We start from the raw sequence: 14,083 nt of genomic DNA, 5'->3' as shown, positions 1-14,083 counted from the left end.
GCGGCAATTTACGGCAGGTCGAGTCACGCCTTCGAGTGACGTAAACACATCAGCTCAGCCAGTGGCGCTTCAAAAGTGAGTTTAACCGTCATTTTACGCTCAAGTAATTTAAATATGACTTATATTTTATATAAATTGCATTGTATAACATATTATCTTCGCCATTTTACTATTCACATGAAGTTAATTTGTGTTTGCTATGACTTGCTAATTTATTTGACGATATCATGCTAACAACAAGATATCATTCGAGGGATATTTCTGGTGCAAAATTTTTTTAATTTAAATCTAAATTAAACCACTAAAATGTAGTTGAAGTACTTGTTCATTAATCCATAAATATATGAGGTTAATACTTAAAATATTAGGACGTACTTGATGTACTTGTTCATTAATCCATAAATATGTGAGGTTAATACTTAAAATATTAGGACTTTTCTGTCTAAATCTTCTTTTTGCATTTGCTGTCTTACTTGGTCGTCCTCCCTTACCACACCCATCCTCTTCATGTCCTCCTTCATATCACATCCATGAACCTCAGGGATTATCTTTCTCGCCTTATTTTTCCTGGTATCTCCATCTACAAAATCCAACAAGTCCACCGCTTTTCCCATCCTGGCATAACCAACCCTGTCTCCAATTATTGCCACGTTTATTTTTACTCCTCTTGTCCCTTCTACTCCCATGAGAATCTCACTTTCTTCAACTCTCTGCAGATCCTTCACTCTCACAACTGCACCGATATCACTCATCAATTCTATTGTCTTCTACATTACTGAATGACTGACATAACTGAGTCACTGAACTACAGTCATCTATCAAAGTTTTTCAACTCTTTGTCCAAAAGCAGGCTCTGATTTGAACCGGTTTCAGGAAAATGGCTTGCTCAAGTGATGAGATCAACAAAACGGTATTTAAAATACTTTTTAGTGACTTGATTGGTTTGTATGTTATGAAATGCTTTCTTTTTATTCAGGATGAATCTGAGGATGAAATTCCACAACTCATTCCTATTATTGAGCCTGCTCCCATGTTGCCTGCTGTTGAGGACAAGAAAAGAGAAGAAACTATTATGTGTCCAATTGAAAACCATAACCAGTTTGATCAGGAAACTTGTGTTGGCAAGCTTGACAGTAACACTGTGAAAAGAAATGCTGAAACTCAACAGGAATGTCAGGAATTAGAATTAGAAATCCACCATGAAATGCACAGTGAAGATCAAGATCCTTCAAGGGAAGTCGAAAAAGTGGCAACTGGTCCCCCGCTTAAGAAGAAGAGAAGACTGGGGATGTGTAGTGTGATAAAAAGGGAGCAAACTCATAGTTTGCAGAACATTGAAATGGTTCCAGAATGTGACCTGAAAGCGGATCAATCATCTGACCTGGAGGCCACAGGATCTAAGATTGATCCCCAGGCCAGTGAGGGAGAACCACTTGAGAGGTCAGATGTTTGCGTTTGATACCCAGGTTTGCCCTCATATCTTATTTGGATGTATTCATTCGCGCACAGGGTGGAAACTGGAGGTGTTGACGATGTTCCTGGTGGGACCGCCTTAGTTTCTTATGTGAATAAATCCTGTGAAGATCACATCAAGGACATGTCATGTCCAGTTGAAACAAATCCTGGTGCGTCAGTAGAGCTGATGGAGGAAGTGACTGAGCAAAGTTTGGGGAATGGGTGCAGTACTGCTTCGTATAATAAGCCATCAGATGTTGCTGAGGAGAAGATGGATGACAGTGAAGCTGTTTATGTAGAGCTGCGACTTGACACAGTTGAGCATACCAGTAGAATGCCGGTGGATGGAGCTCATACGGGTCCCAACATTCTTAAACCTTCTGATGCTGAGGTCAGCATGACTACTGCTGTATCATTACACTGTACAAGGATTTTTTTCCCCATCATCAATGAACCCATCTTTTTGTCCTGCAGAATCCTGTTGATGAACCTGGCTCTGGTCTTGCTATGAACACAGACCATCTTGTGAAAGAGACCAATGACCAGTTTGGGCCTGAAGCTGATCACTATGTGTCAGACTCGCAGCTGAATGAGGCTTGGGTGTAAGTATGTGTGTGATAATGGCAATTGTCCTGTTCTCTGACCTTCTTCCACAAACAGGGAGGAAGCGCTGCCATGTGATGAAAGTCCATCTACTTACATTGAAGATGCCACAGAGCTGGTCTGTGGGTTGATCCAAGAGCTGTCCTATCTGAAGTTAGTAAGATGATCAATATCATTTTCATCTCTAGTTTTCCATTTACACTCCTTCAACAACAATGTGCCCTCTGAACTTTGGCATTGTCAAACCAACCAATCACAAGCAGGGAGCTCAGATTTAGAGTAAATGTCGGTTCAGACTCACAAGTCGGCTGTATTCATTGCAGCTTTATGGTGGCGATCGCATCCTCACCTTTTTTGTTGTGTCGAACATGTCGATCGGAATGTGACAAGAACGCCACTCTAGCTAAGGCAGCTCATACATGTTCAGGTCGATGCAGCAGCAAAACTTCCATTTGAAAGCTGAAACTCGGAGCGACTTCACCTGTTGTCACTCAAATTGTTTTTCTATGGGTGCCAAATTTGTTTTCTAGCGTCTTGCCATGGTACTACCTCCAGGTTCGGTTAAATACCTCCCTTCTCCCCCTCAGTCTGACAGTCATGTCTGCCCATCGGGAGCTGGAGAACCTACGCCGTGGTGGCAGTCGGGCTTCAAGAAAACCAAAGTGACCTTTTGTTCTTCAAGGTTCAAAGTTCAGATATTGGTTATTGAATGGAATCTTGTTCAAATGTCCATGTTATGCGTTCAATGCGTCGCTTAGGTATTTTGTAAATAATATATGCTCCGACTTGTGTGTTAGTCATGCGGGGACATAAAAGAAACAAACACAAAACGTTTAACCAACGAGTGTATTATTCACTTCCATCCCACACAGACGTTATTAAAGCATCATGCAAATATAACAAATAAAAAAAACACATCAAACGACATGCTCACTTCAAAGGCATTATTTCCGGTCTTCTAAAATGTTTAAATGAGGTCAGTAAAATCTTTCCTTGATCATGTTTGTACAGGTACGGTGTATGGACATGGTTTTCCAAGTCTTTAAAATAAACGCATGTGTCTCTCTCCAAACGAACACACACAAAACCCTGAAACGTATGAACAAACTTGACCCAGAGTAGGACTTTCACGCGCCCTTGACGTAGATAGAACTGTAGGCAGGGTCCACTTCGGGGCAGAAGCGCTTGGTGTGCGCCCTGGCACCGGAAGCGCCACACAGCGGACACACGTATTTGCGCAGGTAGGGACACACTATCTCCCCGCTTCGGTTCTTGAGCCAGTGGGAACTGTAGACCTGCGGAGATTCTCCGTTGTGTTTGCAGAAACTGCACATCATGCGCGCGGAGGGTGGCGCCTTTGAGTCTCCTCCGTCGCGACAAATTCTGCTCCTGCGGTTCTTCGATCCTCGCCGGCGTCTCGGAACCGACACCCCGTTGACGTCACTGGCGGCTGGCCTTGCTCGACGAGTGATTGGTGGCTCGCAGTTGGGAACGCGCGCGGGAGGACTTGGCGAAACTCCTCCAGACGGATCGGACGTGTCAATGCGCCAGCTGCCCAAGGCGGCGCACACATCGTCCACGCTCCCCGGTGGCTCCGCGGCAGGTTTCAGACCCAAAATATCCTGGATGGCGTGCGATAATCCCATGTAGTCCCGCCATGGCTGAAAAGTTTTAAAAGCGTTCGTTGAAAACAGCGACGAGCCCACGCCATCCTGTGTTGCCTTTTCAGGAAAAGCTGCCAAGTCCATATCTCCGCGCTTCGACGCCGTCGCCCGTCAAGTCTGCGCAACGACAAACTTTTACTGTTAATTAGGAACACGCGAGTACGTAGGCAGTTAACCAATCACACGAGCGCGTGCTCGGCACGTGCCGGGCCTTCATCTACCAATCAGACACCAGTATCGTTTCATGCCTCTGAACCCAACCGTTTGGTCAGTTTAACCTAACGTGTAAAACACGTTAAAAAAAAGTCTAAAATTAGACAATGTAAATGCAATGCAGAAACAATCGTGGGTTTTATCTGTTTACCAAGCAAAAATATTTAAAAGCAGTTGAAAATTTGTGAGGCTTGACAGAAATCCATGACTTAACATATAGGTTATTGAGGACTTGAAGATATGTTAGTAGAAGTCCTTGAAGTCCTGACTCTTGTCACTGTTATTGGACAACTACTGAACGACGTGAGCCAATATTAAGATAAATATTAATTACTTCATAACCTTTGAATGTTTGAAAACCGAGTTGACCAAGATCAAAGCCTTGTATTTTAAGATATAATCCAAACAAGAGAACAAAACAAATGTCAGTGAGAAAACAACGTCAAATGTGGAGCATTATTACAGAATTCAGCCTTTCTATAAATACATATTTTATTCAGTCAAGATTGTGAACACATTTCATCGCTTAAAATACAAGTTGGAAGACTTTCAAAACCAGTCCAGGTGTGGAATCTGGGTGTGGTGCAGCAAGCTGTCTTCGCTGAAGCGCTCCACTGACTCCTCCCTTTTTTCTGCTCTGAAAAAGAAAGTGTTTGTAAAGCAAATGTACAGTCAAGGTGCTTTTAGAAAACCCCACTGTGGGCGCTGCACCTACCTGCCGTCATAGGACAGATTCAGGGCCGAGTAGAGCTCGGGGGTACTCGGGGTCAGCACCCTGACTCGAACCTGACCTGTGCCGGCAACCGACTCTGGCACATTTAAAGATGGACTGATGGGAGCCAGGCCAGATATGTTGCAAGGAGCCAGAAATGGACAGTCTGTGGGATACAAAGATAGAATGTCAACCCTTCTAGTGCAGTTTTATACAAGCATTATGCAATAACTCAGCACCACAACACTACTAATAGACTTTTACTGTAATGTAACCGCAAGCTCTTTGACACATATCTTCTTCTGGCTTCTCCCTTCTGTGGTCGCCACAGCAGATCATCCTCCTCCATCTCACCCTGTCCTCTGCTTCCTCTTCTCTCAAACCTACAAACCTCATGTCCTCCTTCACCACCTCCATAAATCTCCTCTTTGGCCTTCCTCTCCACCTTCTGCCTGGCAGTTCCAACCTCAACATCTTCCTACCAATGTACTGGCTCTCTCTCCTCTGTACATGTCCAAACCATCTCCATCTAGCCTCTCTGACTTGGTCTCCTAAACACCTGACATGTGCTGTCCCTCTGATCTACTGCTTCCTGATCCTATCCATCCTGCTCACTCCCAGAGAGAAGCTCAGCATCTTCATCTCTGCTACCTCCAGCTCTGCCTCCTGTCTTTTCCTCAGTGCCACCGTTTCCAAACCATACAACATTGCTGGCCTCACCACCCTTTTGGACACTTTCCCTTTCATCCTCGCCAACACCCTTTTGTCACACATCACACCTGACACTTTTCTCCAATTATTCCATCCTGCCTGCACCCGCGTCTTAACCTCTTTCTCCATCACCCTGGACAGTTGAGCCTCAGTACTTCAAATCCTCCAACTTCTTTATCTCTGCATCCTGTAACTTCACCTGTCCACTTGGCTCCCTCTCATTCACACACCTGTATTCCGTCTTACTGCAGCTAACCTTCATTCCTCTCCTTTCTGAGGCAAACCTCCACCTCTCTCTTATCTTTCACTTGCTCCCTGCTCTCACCACAGATCACAATGTCATCTTCAAACATCATCGTCCAAGGGGCTTCTTGTCTAACCTCATCTGTGAACCTGTCCATCACCATGGCAAACAAGACGGGGCTCAGAGCTGAGCCTTGGTACAGCCCCACCTCCACCTTGAACTCCTCAGCAAGCCATCCGACACATTTAAATGGGCAAGTATGACGCATTGTTTCACACATCATTTTCACTTTTATATGAATTCAAGTCACACTGCACTACATAATGAAATTAAGTCTTCTAGATGGCTTTTTTAAGTCTGTGATGTCAAACATCAAGAGAGATCATCTTGCATGTGACAGCTTAGTGCCGCCGGCCACATTGTTGATTCCAGACTATAATGTGATTTAAAGTCTACAAATCCTCCAGACTACACAAAAGTGAGCTGCAGAAAATATAGCTCAATCTGACCTTAGCAGTGGGGCAACAGCACGGATTGACAACCTCGTTGTTCTATCAAGTCAAATGTCCTCGACCTGATGAATTAAGACCAACTGAACTATACATTTTTACAGCCACAAATAAAACAGTTAGAGATGCTTCAGGCTCTATAAAAGCTGATCAAAGGCCACAGATGACCCTGAGTCTGATAACAATTTCTCCTTGTTTTACTCAAGTATGTGATCAATAATAATCAAAAAAGATGCCTAACCATCCACAACGTTCTGCTCTGGAGGTGTGATCATCCGAATGAAAACTGTGGGAGAACATTGCTCATTCACAGCAGTGAGCAAGAGCCTAGTACGGAGAGTTTAGCAAGGCAAATTGAACTGAAATGTGTTATAAGTTACGTTTCATCACTACGATTTGGCCAGAGCTATTGTCCACCTTCTAAAATACTTGCTGCTCATATGACTGATCAGATCAGGTGCATCATGCCTTCGACTGACCTCACGCATGAGATGCTCCGGCATACTCACTGAGAGACGGGCTCACGGCACGGCCTTCCTGCGGTGCCTGCACATACACAGGCGGCTCAGTCAGATACTGCTGCTGCAGGAGGAACCCCTTCTGCTGCTCAAACTCACGGCGCTGTGGGCAGATAAGACATGTGCTGGTCGAGATTCCATCGCGGTGCTTAGGAATGAAAATAAAAGAATTGCATTCCTTCACCCGCACACCTCTTTAGCTAATCTTATGGCAGCATCGGTGAAGGCCCTCCGTTCCATTTCAAACGATGACCTCTGGTGTTTGAACTCCTCCCATCTCATTTGGAGACGTTCCCACTCCTCCAGGAAGTACGAGTCGGACAGCTCAACTGGCACGGGCGACACAAAGCTCTCCTGAAGGAAACAGTGAAAATGGGATAAATGACGTCAAGTCTGATATATTTCACAGGGTCAACTAAGCCATTCTTGACATGACTGCAACTGCATTCAACAATGGAAATGCTTTTATTTCTCACCTGAAGCATCTGTTGCTGCATCCTGACAATTTGCTCACTCTCCTGGAGTTCCATCTCCATCTGAGCCAGGAGCTTGTCCTGGTCAGTGCCTGCAGCACTGCGGCCTGCGATTGAGCAAACAAAGTGAATTTGAGATACTGGATTCCCACTGTCGGATTAAGAAAAGCTTTGAAAAGAAAAAGCTTTTGCTTAATGACATGTTTCTGTCAAATTTTCAATGAAAATTATTTTGTGTTTACACTACTTTATTCAGATCTTTACACAACCTGAACAGACATTGACATTCTATATTTGACTCCACCCCAGCATCACAAAAAATACACTGGGACTTCAGGAGACAAAGGTTTATATTGTGTTTTAGAGGAAGTCTTTGTACAACTTGTAGATTCTAACCCCCTAGAACCAGTTACCATGAAAATCCTCTGGAGGGCAGACCGGATTGTTGCACTCCTCCTGAGATATTTGCTTTATGATTTCTGGATTTGACAATTCACTTCACGTGGAGCTAATGCAACAGTGTGAGAGCATTGAGAGATACCACTGGACAGCAGGTCTGCAAGTCTCTTCTGCACCAGCTTCCAACCATGGATGACGCCGCCGGTCACATGGTCACCCAGTGCTGCCTCAGCTTGACTCAACTCTTTGTCGTCTTTCTGAACTTCCACGGGAAGATCCGTCGACGCCGACAGGGTCTTAACATAAAGAAAAGAGCGAGAAGATAAAGTAATATTCCAGATGCTGATATTTGAATAAAAAATGTCCTACATTTTAAAAGATGACAGGCCTCTGTCTCTGCATGGACGGTTTCACAACAGTAAGCAAGTTTTAAGTGATTCTTTCAAGAATTCACAACAACTCGGGCATAAGAGTCCATGACCATCACTGTGCAGTCAACCTGGATTTTTGCTCTGTTTCTCACCCGCTCCATGTCACGTCTGAGGGAGTGCAGCAGGGTGGTGACGCTGTGACGCAGCTTCATAGCCTCTCTCAGCTCCGCTTCTCTGCGCTCCAGCATGAGGCGGACGGCCGTGTCCTCACGCCTGCAAGAAGGTGAGTTGTAAGCTTTGATCCATGAGAAACATTTGAAACCACATGGAATTTTTGAGTCATCACTTTGCAATGGACCGGAACGCTGCAGGTTCTCTTTTGGCTCGACCTCGGGGGGGCAAATTCAGAACGTCAATGGCTGGGATGGAAAAAGATACAACTTGTTAGAAGCTATCTACATGAAGAGGATTAGATCAAGAGATGGATATTGAGCAGTCAAGGTTGAGAAAGCAAGGGAAGCTGGTGGGTGGGGTAGTTAAAGGACTCACTGGGTCCTTTTTCTTTGTGCCCATCTGTCCACTGCGAAAGTCGCTCCCTCAGTCTGTTAGTCAGCTGCTCTCGCCGCTTCAACTCTGCCTCCTGCTGGTTACATCTCAGCTGCAGGGTGGTGCTCTGCAGAATACAAAGATGAACTGGAGTTCAGATCAACAACGTTGGGTTTCATCGCCAGTGTCCATTTTACTTTGCTCCTTTCACATCTCAGCATCTCCTGCAGCCGGGCCACGTGGTCGTCCATCTCTTTGAGCTGCTCCTGTTCAAATACAGAATTTGCTCTTTCAGTATGACCTCACAGCACAACGATTGAAGTGGCTGATTAAGACCCAGAGACAATGATGTATTAGCCTATTTTAACAGCAAATTGCTGGTTCAAGACAGGAGGATCAGCCACAGACTTGTCTCACACCAAATATGCCAACCTCGGCTCTCTTCAGTCTCTAGTTGGAAGCTGGAAAAAAACAATTTGGGCTTTACATACAAGAGAAAGAAACAAATGGATCTGTAACCATGACCTATATCAGTTTGTCCACAGATTTATAGTTTCCATTTCTCGTCAAGCGCTTTTCAAGGTCTGCCATTAGAGATAATTCAACCCTGTATGGCTGTTCTTTTTCTTTATAGTCAACATTTTTTTCTAGCAGTTCAATGATAAAATGGTTCATTTTAGCTGATCTTTCTAGAGCCGACTAAGGATTGACATGATTTCTAAGTGTAATCTTCACTTCTGCATGATGACAATTTCTTTTTTTTTATTGTCTTTTTTTCTGTTGACTCAATTTAAAGAGTTCCTGTTTTGTCATGCAATGCAACATGGAAGCACAACAAATCAAGTCTTTAAAAGCGTCAAAGCACATGAAGCAAAAATATCATGAGTGATCACAGGATGAATAACAAAACACACTCACTCTTAACAAGACACACTGATCATGGACATCATTCCGCTCATCCACCCAGGGTGCATGTTGGGCCGCTTCAGCTAAATGGATAAAACCATGAAATGAGTGGAACCGGTAGAAAGAACTGTGTGAACCCCACGTAAGCTATTCTCACAGTAACATTTCGCTCACTTACCTGAGCACTTCAGCCGCCTCCTAACTCTCTTCTGATGAAGCTTGCCATCCATCTTGGACTTATTGTTTCAGCAAATAACTAAATGAGAGTTTTTATAAGCTGTTTTTTATCAGCCACATCAGACGCCTCAGGCTGTCAAAGCTTTCAGCTGACGGTGATTCTGGTGATTAATGGCAGAAGTGCGGAGGCCCAACCCACACGTCCACTGGCACCGGCTGTTACTTCCACCATAGATGACAAGTAGAGTCCGACAACCCTTTTAAAACTTTCTGTGGCAATGGCTTGAGGTTGTTTCTACTTTGATTTAAATATGGCAGTCCTCCAGCACTCTGGTTTCCTCCCACAGAACACATACACCTAGACTGAGTGATCACTTCATTACTCTATACCGTGAATATGATTAGTTATTCATGAATATATAAATATTTATCAGAACGTGTCAGCCAGTACACAACTTACCACGAGGATGCTCAGTACCGGTCCAAATTTGGTTGTAAATGTCTCTTCTATTTAACTATGTCAAGTCAGATATTAACGATTCACTTCCAGTTAAACTTATTCTGAAATGCTACTTCCGGTTAATCGAATACACTACTCCACCGTTCGCAACGTTAAATAGCTAAATAAGCGGGTAAAATATAATAGTCCACGCTCTTTATAAAACTTACCAATTCACCTACCATCTTATACTGACATTTTCATGCTCGGTAAAATCTGTCCAAAATTCTAACCACGGTCGACGGACCGCCGGTAAGTTACCGCGGCGTACCATATAACCGCGGATGTTAGCAGAACTACTGACATTGTCGTTTAAGTAATAGTTTCCTTTACCAACTTCGTTCAACCCGAGTGCAACGCTCAACCTGACGTCAACTGTTGGCGCGTCTGGTGCGTAATTACGTCACTCTTCTCGCTGAAAAGTCTATGTAACAAAATAATTTTATTAACTTCATATCTTAAATAAAGAAAAACAACAATGCAGTATTACAGTGGTAAATATAAGTTGGACGTTACTCATTTGAAATAGCTTTATTTAACATTTATGTAGGAAAAGGTCCATTATTTTTCTTTGGTACATGGATACATTTTCTTCCTTCAGGATCTTTATTACAAGGCGCAAAATGAAAACATCAGCCTGTCACATCTTCTCACTCTATTTTCGGTTCTTACTCCTTACACCTCTGGTAGCATTCAAAACATAGTCAAAAAGGCAAATTTCCCTCTTTTTATTCTTCTTTATTCAATTAGGTGCCTCTCAACAAAATACTAAGCTTTTATTCATTTAACACCTTTAAGATTCTGGACACAACAGACAAGTCACCTTAAAACACTATGAACAAACTGTAAAATATAACTATAGTTCTTCTTTCTGCATATGAGCCTCCACCATGTTCACATCTTGATCATTAGCCTCCTCATCCTCCATTCACACTTTAAGTAGAATCTTAAAAAATAAAACTGCAATGAAACATTGCTGAGCCGAAAAATAAATTTGCTGAGAATTCTGTTTTATATGGCGTGTAAACAGCATGACCGCTTGATAAGGACTAAAGCAAACAGAAACTCATCGACAGCATCACAAAAAGTTTATTCAACTTCTCAGATTATCACACAGTAGCACGGTTTAACATAAAAACAAAACTTCTGTAGGCAGAAAGATGATTCTGTGTGTGGCCAGTAATGCAACAGTTTCTTCAAGCTTCAAGAAAGGTATGGGGATTTTGTAGTTGTCTTTTCCACAAACGTATATATGAGCTGAATTTAGAATCAACAAACATGATTTCCAAAACAATCATCATCCCACTATTGGCCCACCTGCTCTGAATATCTGATGACCCCTGAAAAAAAAAAAACACTCTTTAAAATAATAACTTATTAAAATAATGTGTCCATAGTGTACAGTCGAACCATTTTAGACAAGCTAGTGTTATAAACTACATCATAATATATTATTAGTAGAGTTTGGCCCTGCTTTCATGTAACAGAAGGGAATTATTATGACTCCGACACAAATTGACCAATTTTTCTTCCAAGCTTGTAATCCCAAATAAAAGCTGTAGGCACCTACAGCAAAGTCAAGTCAAGGTGAAGTCAGCATTTGTTGTACAAATCCTCTTCGGCTCTTCATGCCCTGGGATAGAAGACACAAGGAAACCCAATAAACCACTTGAAGATACAAGCATTTTAAACAAGAGCCGCCTGCTTTAAACAACACGCGGGCCAGGGCCATTACAGTATATACTTCTGGAAAAAAACAGTAAATAACCAAAATAGCTTCCATGATTCTGGATTCAAGAATTCTATAATCATAATGTTTGTCTTTAAAGTTCCAATACTGCCGAAAAAGCCGTACAGCCAAAAGGAAATTCCGTGTAGCAAGTCATGCAAGTCAGAAACGCCACCAAACTGGAAACATCTTTGTCTTGTCCCATTATCAATGTTTTATTTCAATAAATTTATTTTGAAAGAGACGGACACATATATGTGATGTGCCTCTCTGCGTTAACAGCGAAATACATCATACAATGAAAAATTAAAAAAATACATCAAATACATCAAAAATTAAATTCATGTTTCTGTTGTGAATGATCACGTCAAGGTAGGATAGGAAGGTAGGAAGTACTGCATGAACAAGCACTCCATTGACTTGACAGAGGGAACTGTATGATTTGGGTGAAGTTTTGCTGGCAAAATTACATTTTTAAGTTTTACTCTCCCTTAACAGTTAGTTATAATGGTGCAGATTGTCTTTAAACAAACAACAAGAGAATATTTTTGTTCAAGTTTTCTGTTAAATGCAAAAACACCTTGGGGCCTTACACACAGTAACTTTCCAAGCTAGTTGTTGCATGACATTATAATATGAATGTGGTCAATAGAAATATTTAGATGGAAGACATGCTACAATCAGAGCATGTTAGTTAGTATTGTGGTTGCTGACTGGCTCAGCGAATGCCTCTCTCTCTCTCTAGTCTTGTGCAGATTGTATCCACACTGCTGTGCAGTGTTATGTCACTGTGCATGTTGGGCCCAATGATGACTGTGCTTCAATGGGTTGCAACACAGAACCAAAGAGCCAGCGGAAGATTATCATAGAACCGCTCAGCATGTTGAAGGAAGTGAGACCGTGGGAAAGGGTTAATGACAGTGTAATAAAAACAAATGGACTGTGCTTTGTTTATTTTCGTCAGTCACAGGAACTTCTGAAACGTAAGCACTGTTCTATATAATATTGTACCAATAAATGTGGAATGTTCTATCACAGCTTCAGATCATTTGCTTTGATTCAGTTTTGTCTTGTTTCTGTGAGCAACAACTCATCTGACCGAACAAATGATCACCACTTAAATCATCATTTAGATGGTCAGAGATTCCCACATGACAGTAGCAACTGGCTGCCATAAATGGAATGCAGCAAGTTTTCCCTGTTGTCGACAACAGCTCCTCTATCAAGAGACGATTTATCCGCGGCCGTGCGTAACAGCTTAGATTAACAAATAACCCACCTCAGAATAGAGAACAGGACTTAGGGGGTCTGAAGGGATTATCGCTGGAGGGGACTCCCACCAGGAGGGGGTCCTTGTTGGCATTTTGCAGACAGAAGTTTCTCAGCTCGGCAGCGGCCTGGGACACCTACAGAGCCAGACAAGTGGTGACGACGATCTCAGGCAAACATAAACAGCGTTTTGCACCTGGTTTGCATTGGATTTGCAAGCAAAAGTCAAATAACGTTGCGCGGAAGTTCCGAGACACGTTACTTCCTTTTCAACCACGTCCTTTACATACTGTACTGTGGAGATCATGGGAACGCGGTGGCATGAAACCGCTCGGGGCTCCGCAGGAAAGTTAAACTAGTTAGTTGTAAAGTGGACAAAGCAAGGAGCAACTTCTACAGTCCTCGCCATTCAACAGGAGTCTTCCGTGTTCCGTGTGTTCAGGGGCTCCTACCTTTATTCTCCGGATACTGGCCTCAAGCCGCAGCTGCTTCACGGCCCTCTGGGCGATGATCAAGTTGTTGTTGGCATTGTTGTTGGACATGGCGAGTGTTGTTGAGAATATTTAAAAAAAAAAAAAAGACCGCAGCGAACGGAAACTAGCCTCAAAGCTCCAAACGCCTCAACTGGACAGGAAAACACGAACGACTCAGAGCCCGCCCCTTCAGCCGGTTCTTGGACTCCAGACTGGATTGTAATCGTGTCAGTCACAAAGCCACGCCCCTTTGTGTACATTTCTCATCCGTCACTCGGGAGAAAACTGCATGCCCTGGTGGTTGCTTAGTTTTGCCCTTTGCCCCACTGAAAGGAGATGTGTAAAGAAGTCACACGGCAGTTTGCTAATGGTTGATCCTAAATGACATAAAAGGTCACCCTTAGTTAAGTTGAAATATTAAACAATGCATTGAACATTTTAGTTAAATTAATGAAAGTCATCTTGAAACAACCGAATGGCAATTGTATTTTGATATAAATGGTGGCAACCAGAGTCTCTCCATTGTGTAACTGCTGATTATTTTCACTCGAAGAAGCTTCTTAATATCTAAGACATGGATCTGAACTATGCTGGTGAATGGTCTCCTGCTGC

The 14,083-nt window shown here is 42.9% G+C and overlaps 4 protein-coding genes across 6 annotated transcripts; 1 reads left to right on the top strand and 3 right to left on the bottom strand.

Moving 5' to 3' along the window:
• Window positions 1–4: 4 nt before the first annotated feature.
• On the top strand, window positions 5–3,299 carry LOC128754216 (uncharacterized). 2 transcript variants are annotated; one of them, XM_053856686.1, is made up of 7 exons: window positions 5–75; window positions 851–910; window positions 977–1,440; window positions 1,510–1,846; window positions 1,930–2,057; window positions 2,116–2,211; window positions 2,646–3,299. In XM_053856686.1, the coding sequence occupies exons 2-7, from the start codon at window positions 878–880 to the stop codon at window positions 2,722–2,724; spliced, it is 1,137 nt and encodes a 378-aa protein (XP_053712661.1). In that variant the 5' UTR covers window positions 5–75; window positions 851–877; the 3' UTR covers window positions 2,725–3,299. The 2 variants fall into 2 exon arrangements, with proteins under 2 accessions (XP_053712661.1, XP_053712662.1); XM_053856687.1 differs by having other exon boundaries at window positions 26–75; window positions 848–910.
• Window positions 2,902–3,820, bottom strand: LOC128754223 (uncharacterized). The gene has a single exon (XM_053856696.1). The coding sequence runs from the start codon at window positions 3,804–3,806 to the stop codon at window positions 3,186–3,188; it is 621 nt and encodes a 206-aa protein (XP_053712671.1). The 5' UTR covers window positions 3,807–3,820; the 3' UTR covers window positions 2,902–3,185.
• A 664-nt stretch (window positions 3,821–4,484) lies between these two features.
• LOC128753550 (afadin- and alpha-actinin-binding protein-like) lies at window positions 4,485–10,185 on the bottom strand. Its single transcript, XM_053855331.1, has 11 exons — window positions 10,171–10,185; window positions 8,616–8,684; window positions 8,422–8,545; window positions 8,219–8,291; window positions 8,025–8,145; window positions 7,644–7,797; window positions 7,106–7,209; window positions 6,822–6,983; window positions 6,621–6,732; window positions 4,651–4,813; window positions 4,485–4,572 (listed from the first exon to the last, which is right to left on the bottom strand). Exons 1-11 carry the CDS (start codon window positions 10,183–10,185, stop codon window positions 4,485–4,487), a joined length of 1,185 nt encoding a protein of 394 aa, XP_053711306.1.
• An 886-nt stretch (window positions 10,186–11,071) lies between these two features.
• Window positions 11,072–13,630, bottom strand: LOC128754237 (guanine nucleotide-binding protein G(I)/G(S)/G(O) subunit gamma-10-like). 2 transcript variants are annotated; one of them, XR_008413910.1, is made up of 4 exons: window positions 13,451–13,630; window positions 13,009–13,135; window positions 11,571–11,633; window positions 11,072–11,340 (listed from the first exon to the last, which is right to left on the bottom strand). XR_008413910.1 is itself a non-coding variant. In XM_053856715.1 (3 exons), the coding sequence occupies exons 1-2, from the start codon at window positions 13,538–13,540 to the stop codon at window positions 13,010–13,012; spliced, it is 216 nt and encodes a 71-aa protein (XP_053712690.1). In that variant the 5' UTR covers window positions 13,541–13,630; the 3' UTR covers window positions 11,072–11,633; window position 13,009. The 2 variants fall into 2 exon arrangements, 1 of the variants encoding a protein (XP_053712690.1); XM_053856715.1 differs by having other exon boundaries at window positions 11,072–11,633.
• Window positions 13,631–14,083: the final 453 nt, after the last annotated feature.

The sequence above is a fragment of the Synchiropus splendidus genome, chromosome 2 (assembly GCF_027744825.2).
Source record: "Synchiropus splendidus isolate RoL2022-P1 chromosome 2, RoL_Sspl_1.0, whole genome shotgun sequence".
NCBI classification, from domain to species: Eukaryota; Metazoa; Chordata; class Actinopteri; order Syngnathiformes; family Callionymidae; genus Synchiropus; species Synchiropus splendidus.
Note: the sequence above shows the minus strand (reverse complement) of the source record. Positions and strands in the feature narration are given on the sequence as shown.

Excerpts from the sequence above, each read along its gene's own strand:
- LOC128754216 (XM_053856686.1), top strand. The coding sequence starts at position 878 with ATGGCTTGCTCAAGTGATGAGATCAACAAAACG. Across the intron at positions 911-976 it reads GTGATGAGATCAACAAAACG|GATGAATCTGAGGATGAAAT; the intron begins GTATTTAAAATA and ends CTTTTTATTCAG. Across the intron at positions 1,441-1,509 it reads GAGGGAGAACCACTTGAGAG|GGTGGAAACTGGAGGTGTTG; the intron begins GTCAGATGTTTG and ends ATTCGCGCACAG.
- LOC128754223 (XM_053856696.1), bottom strand. The coding sequence starts at position 3,806 with ATGGACTTGGCAGCTTTTCCTGAAAAGGCAACACAGGATGGCGTGGGC.
- LOC128753550 (XM_053855331.1), bottom strand. Across the intron at positions 8,292-8,421 it reads GCACAAAGAAAAAGGACCCA|CCATTGACGTTCTGAATTTG; the intron begins GTGAGTCCTTTA and ends TTTCCATCCCAG. Across the intron at positions 4,573-4,650 it reads AATCTGTCCTATGACGGCAG|AGCAGAAAAAAGGGAGGAGT; the intron begins GTAGGTGCAGCG and ends TTTCTTTTTCAG.
- LOC128754237 (XM_053856715.1), bottom strand. The coding sequence starts at position 13,540 with ATGTCCAACAACAATGCCAACAACAACTTGATCATCGCCCAGAGGGCC. Across the intron at positions 13,136-13,450 it reads CCAGTATCCGGAGAATAAAG|GTGTCCCAGGCCGCTGCCGA; the intron begins GTAGGAGCCCCT and ends CTGGCTCTGTAG.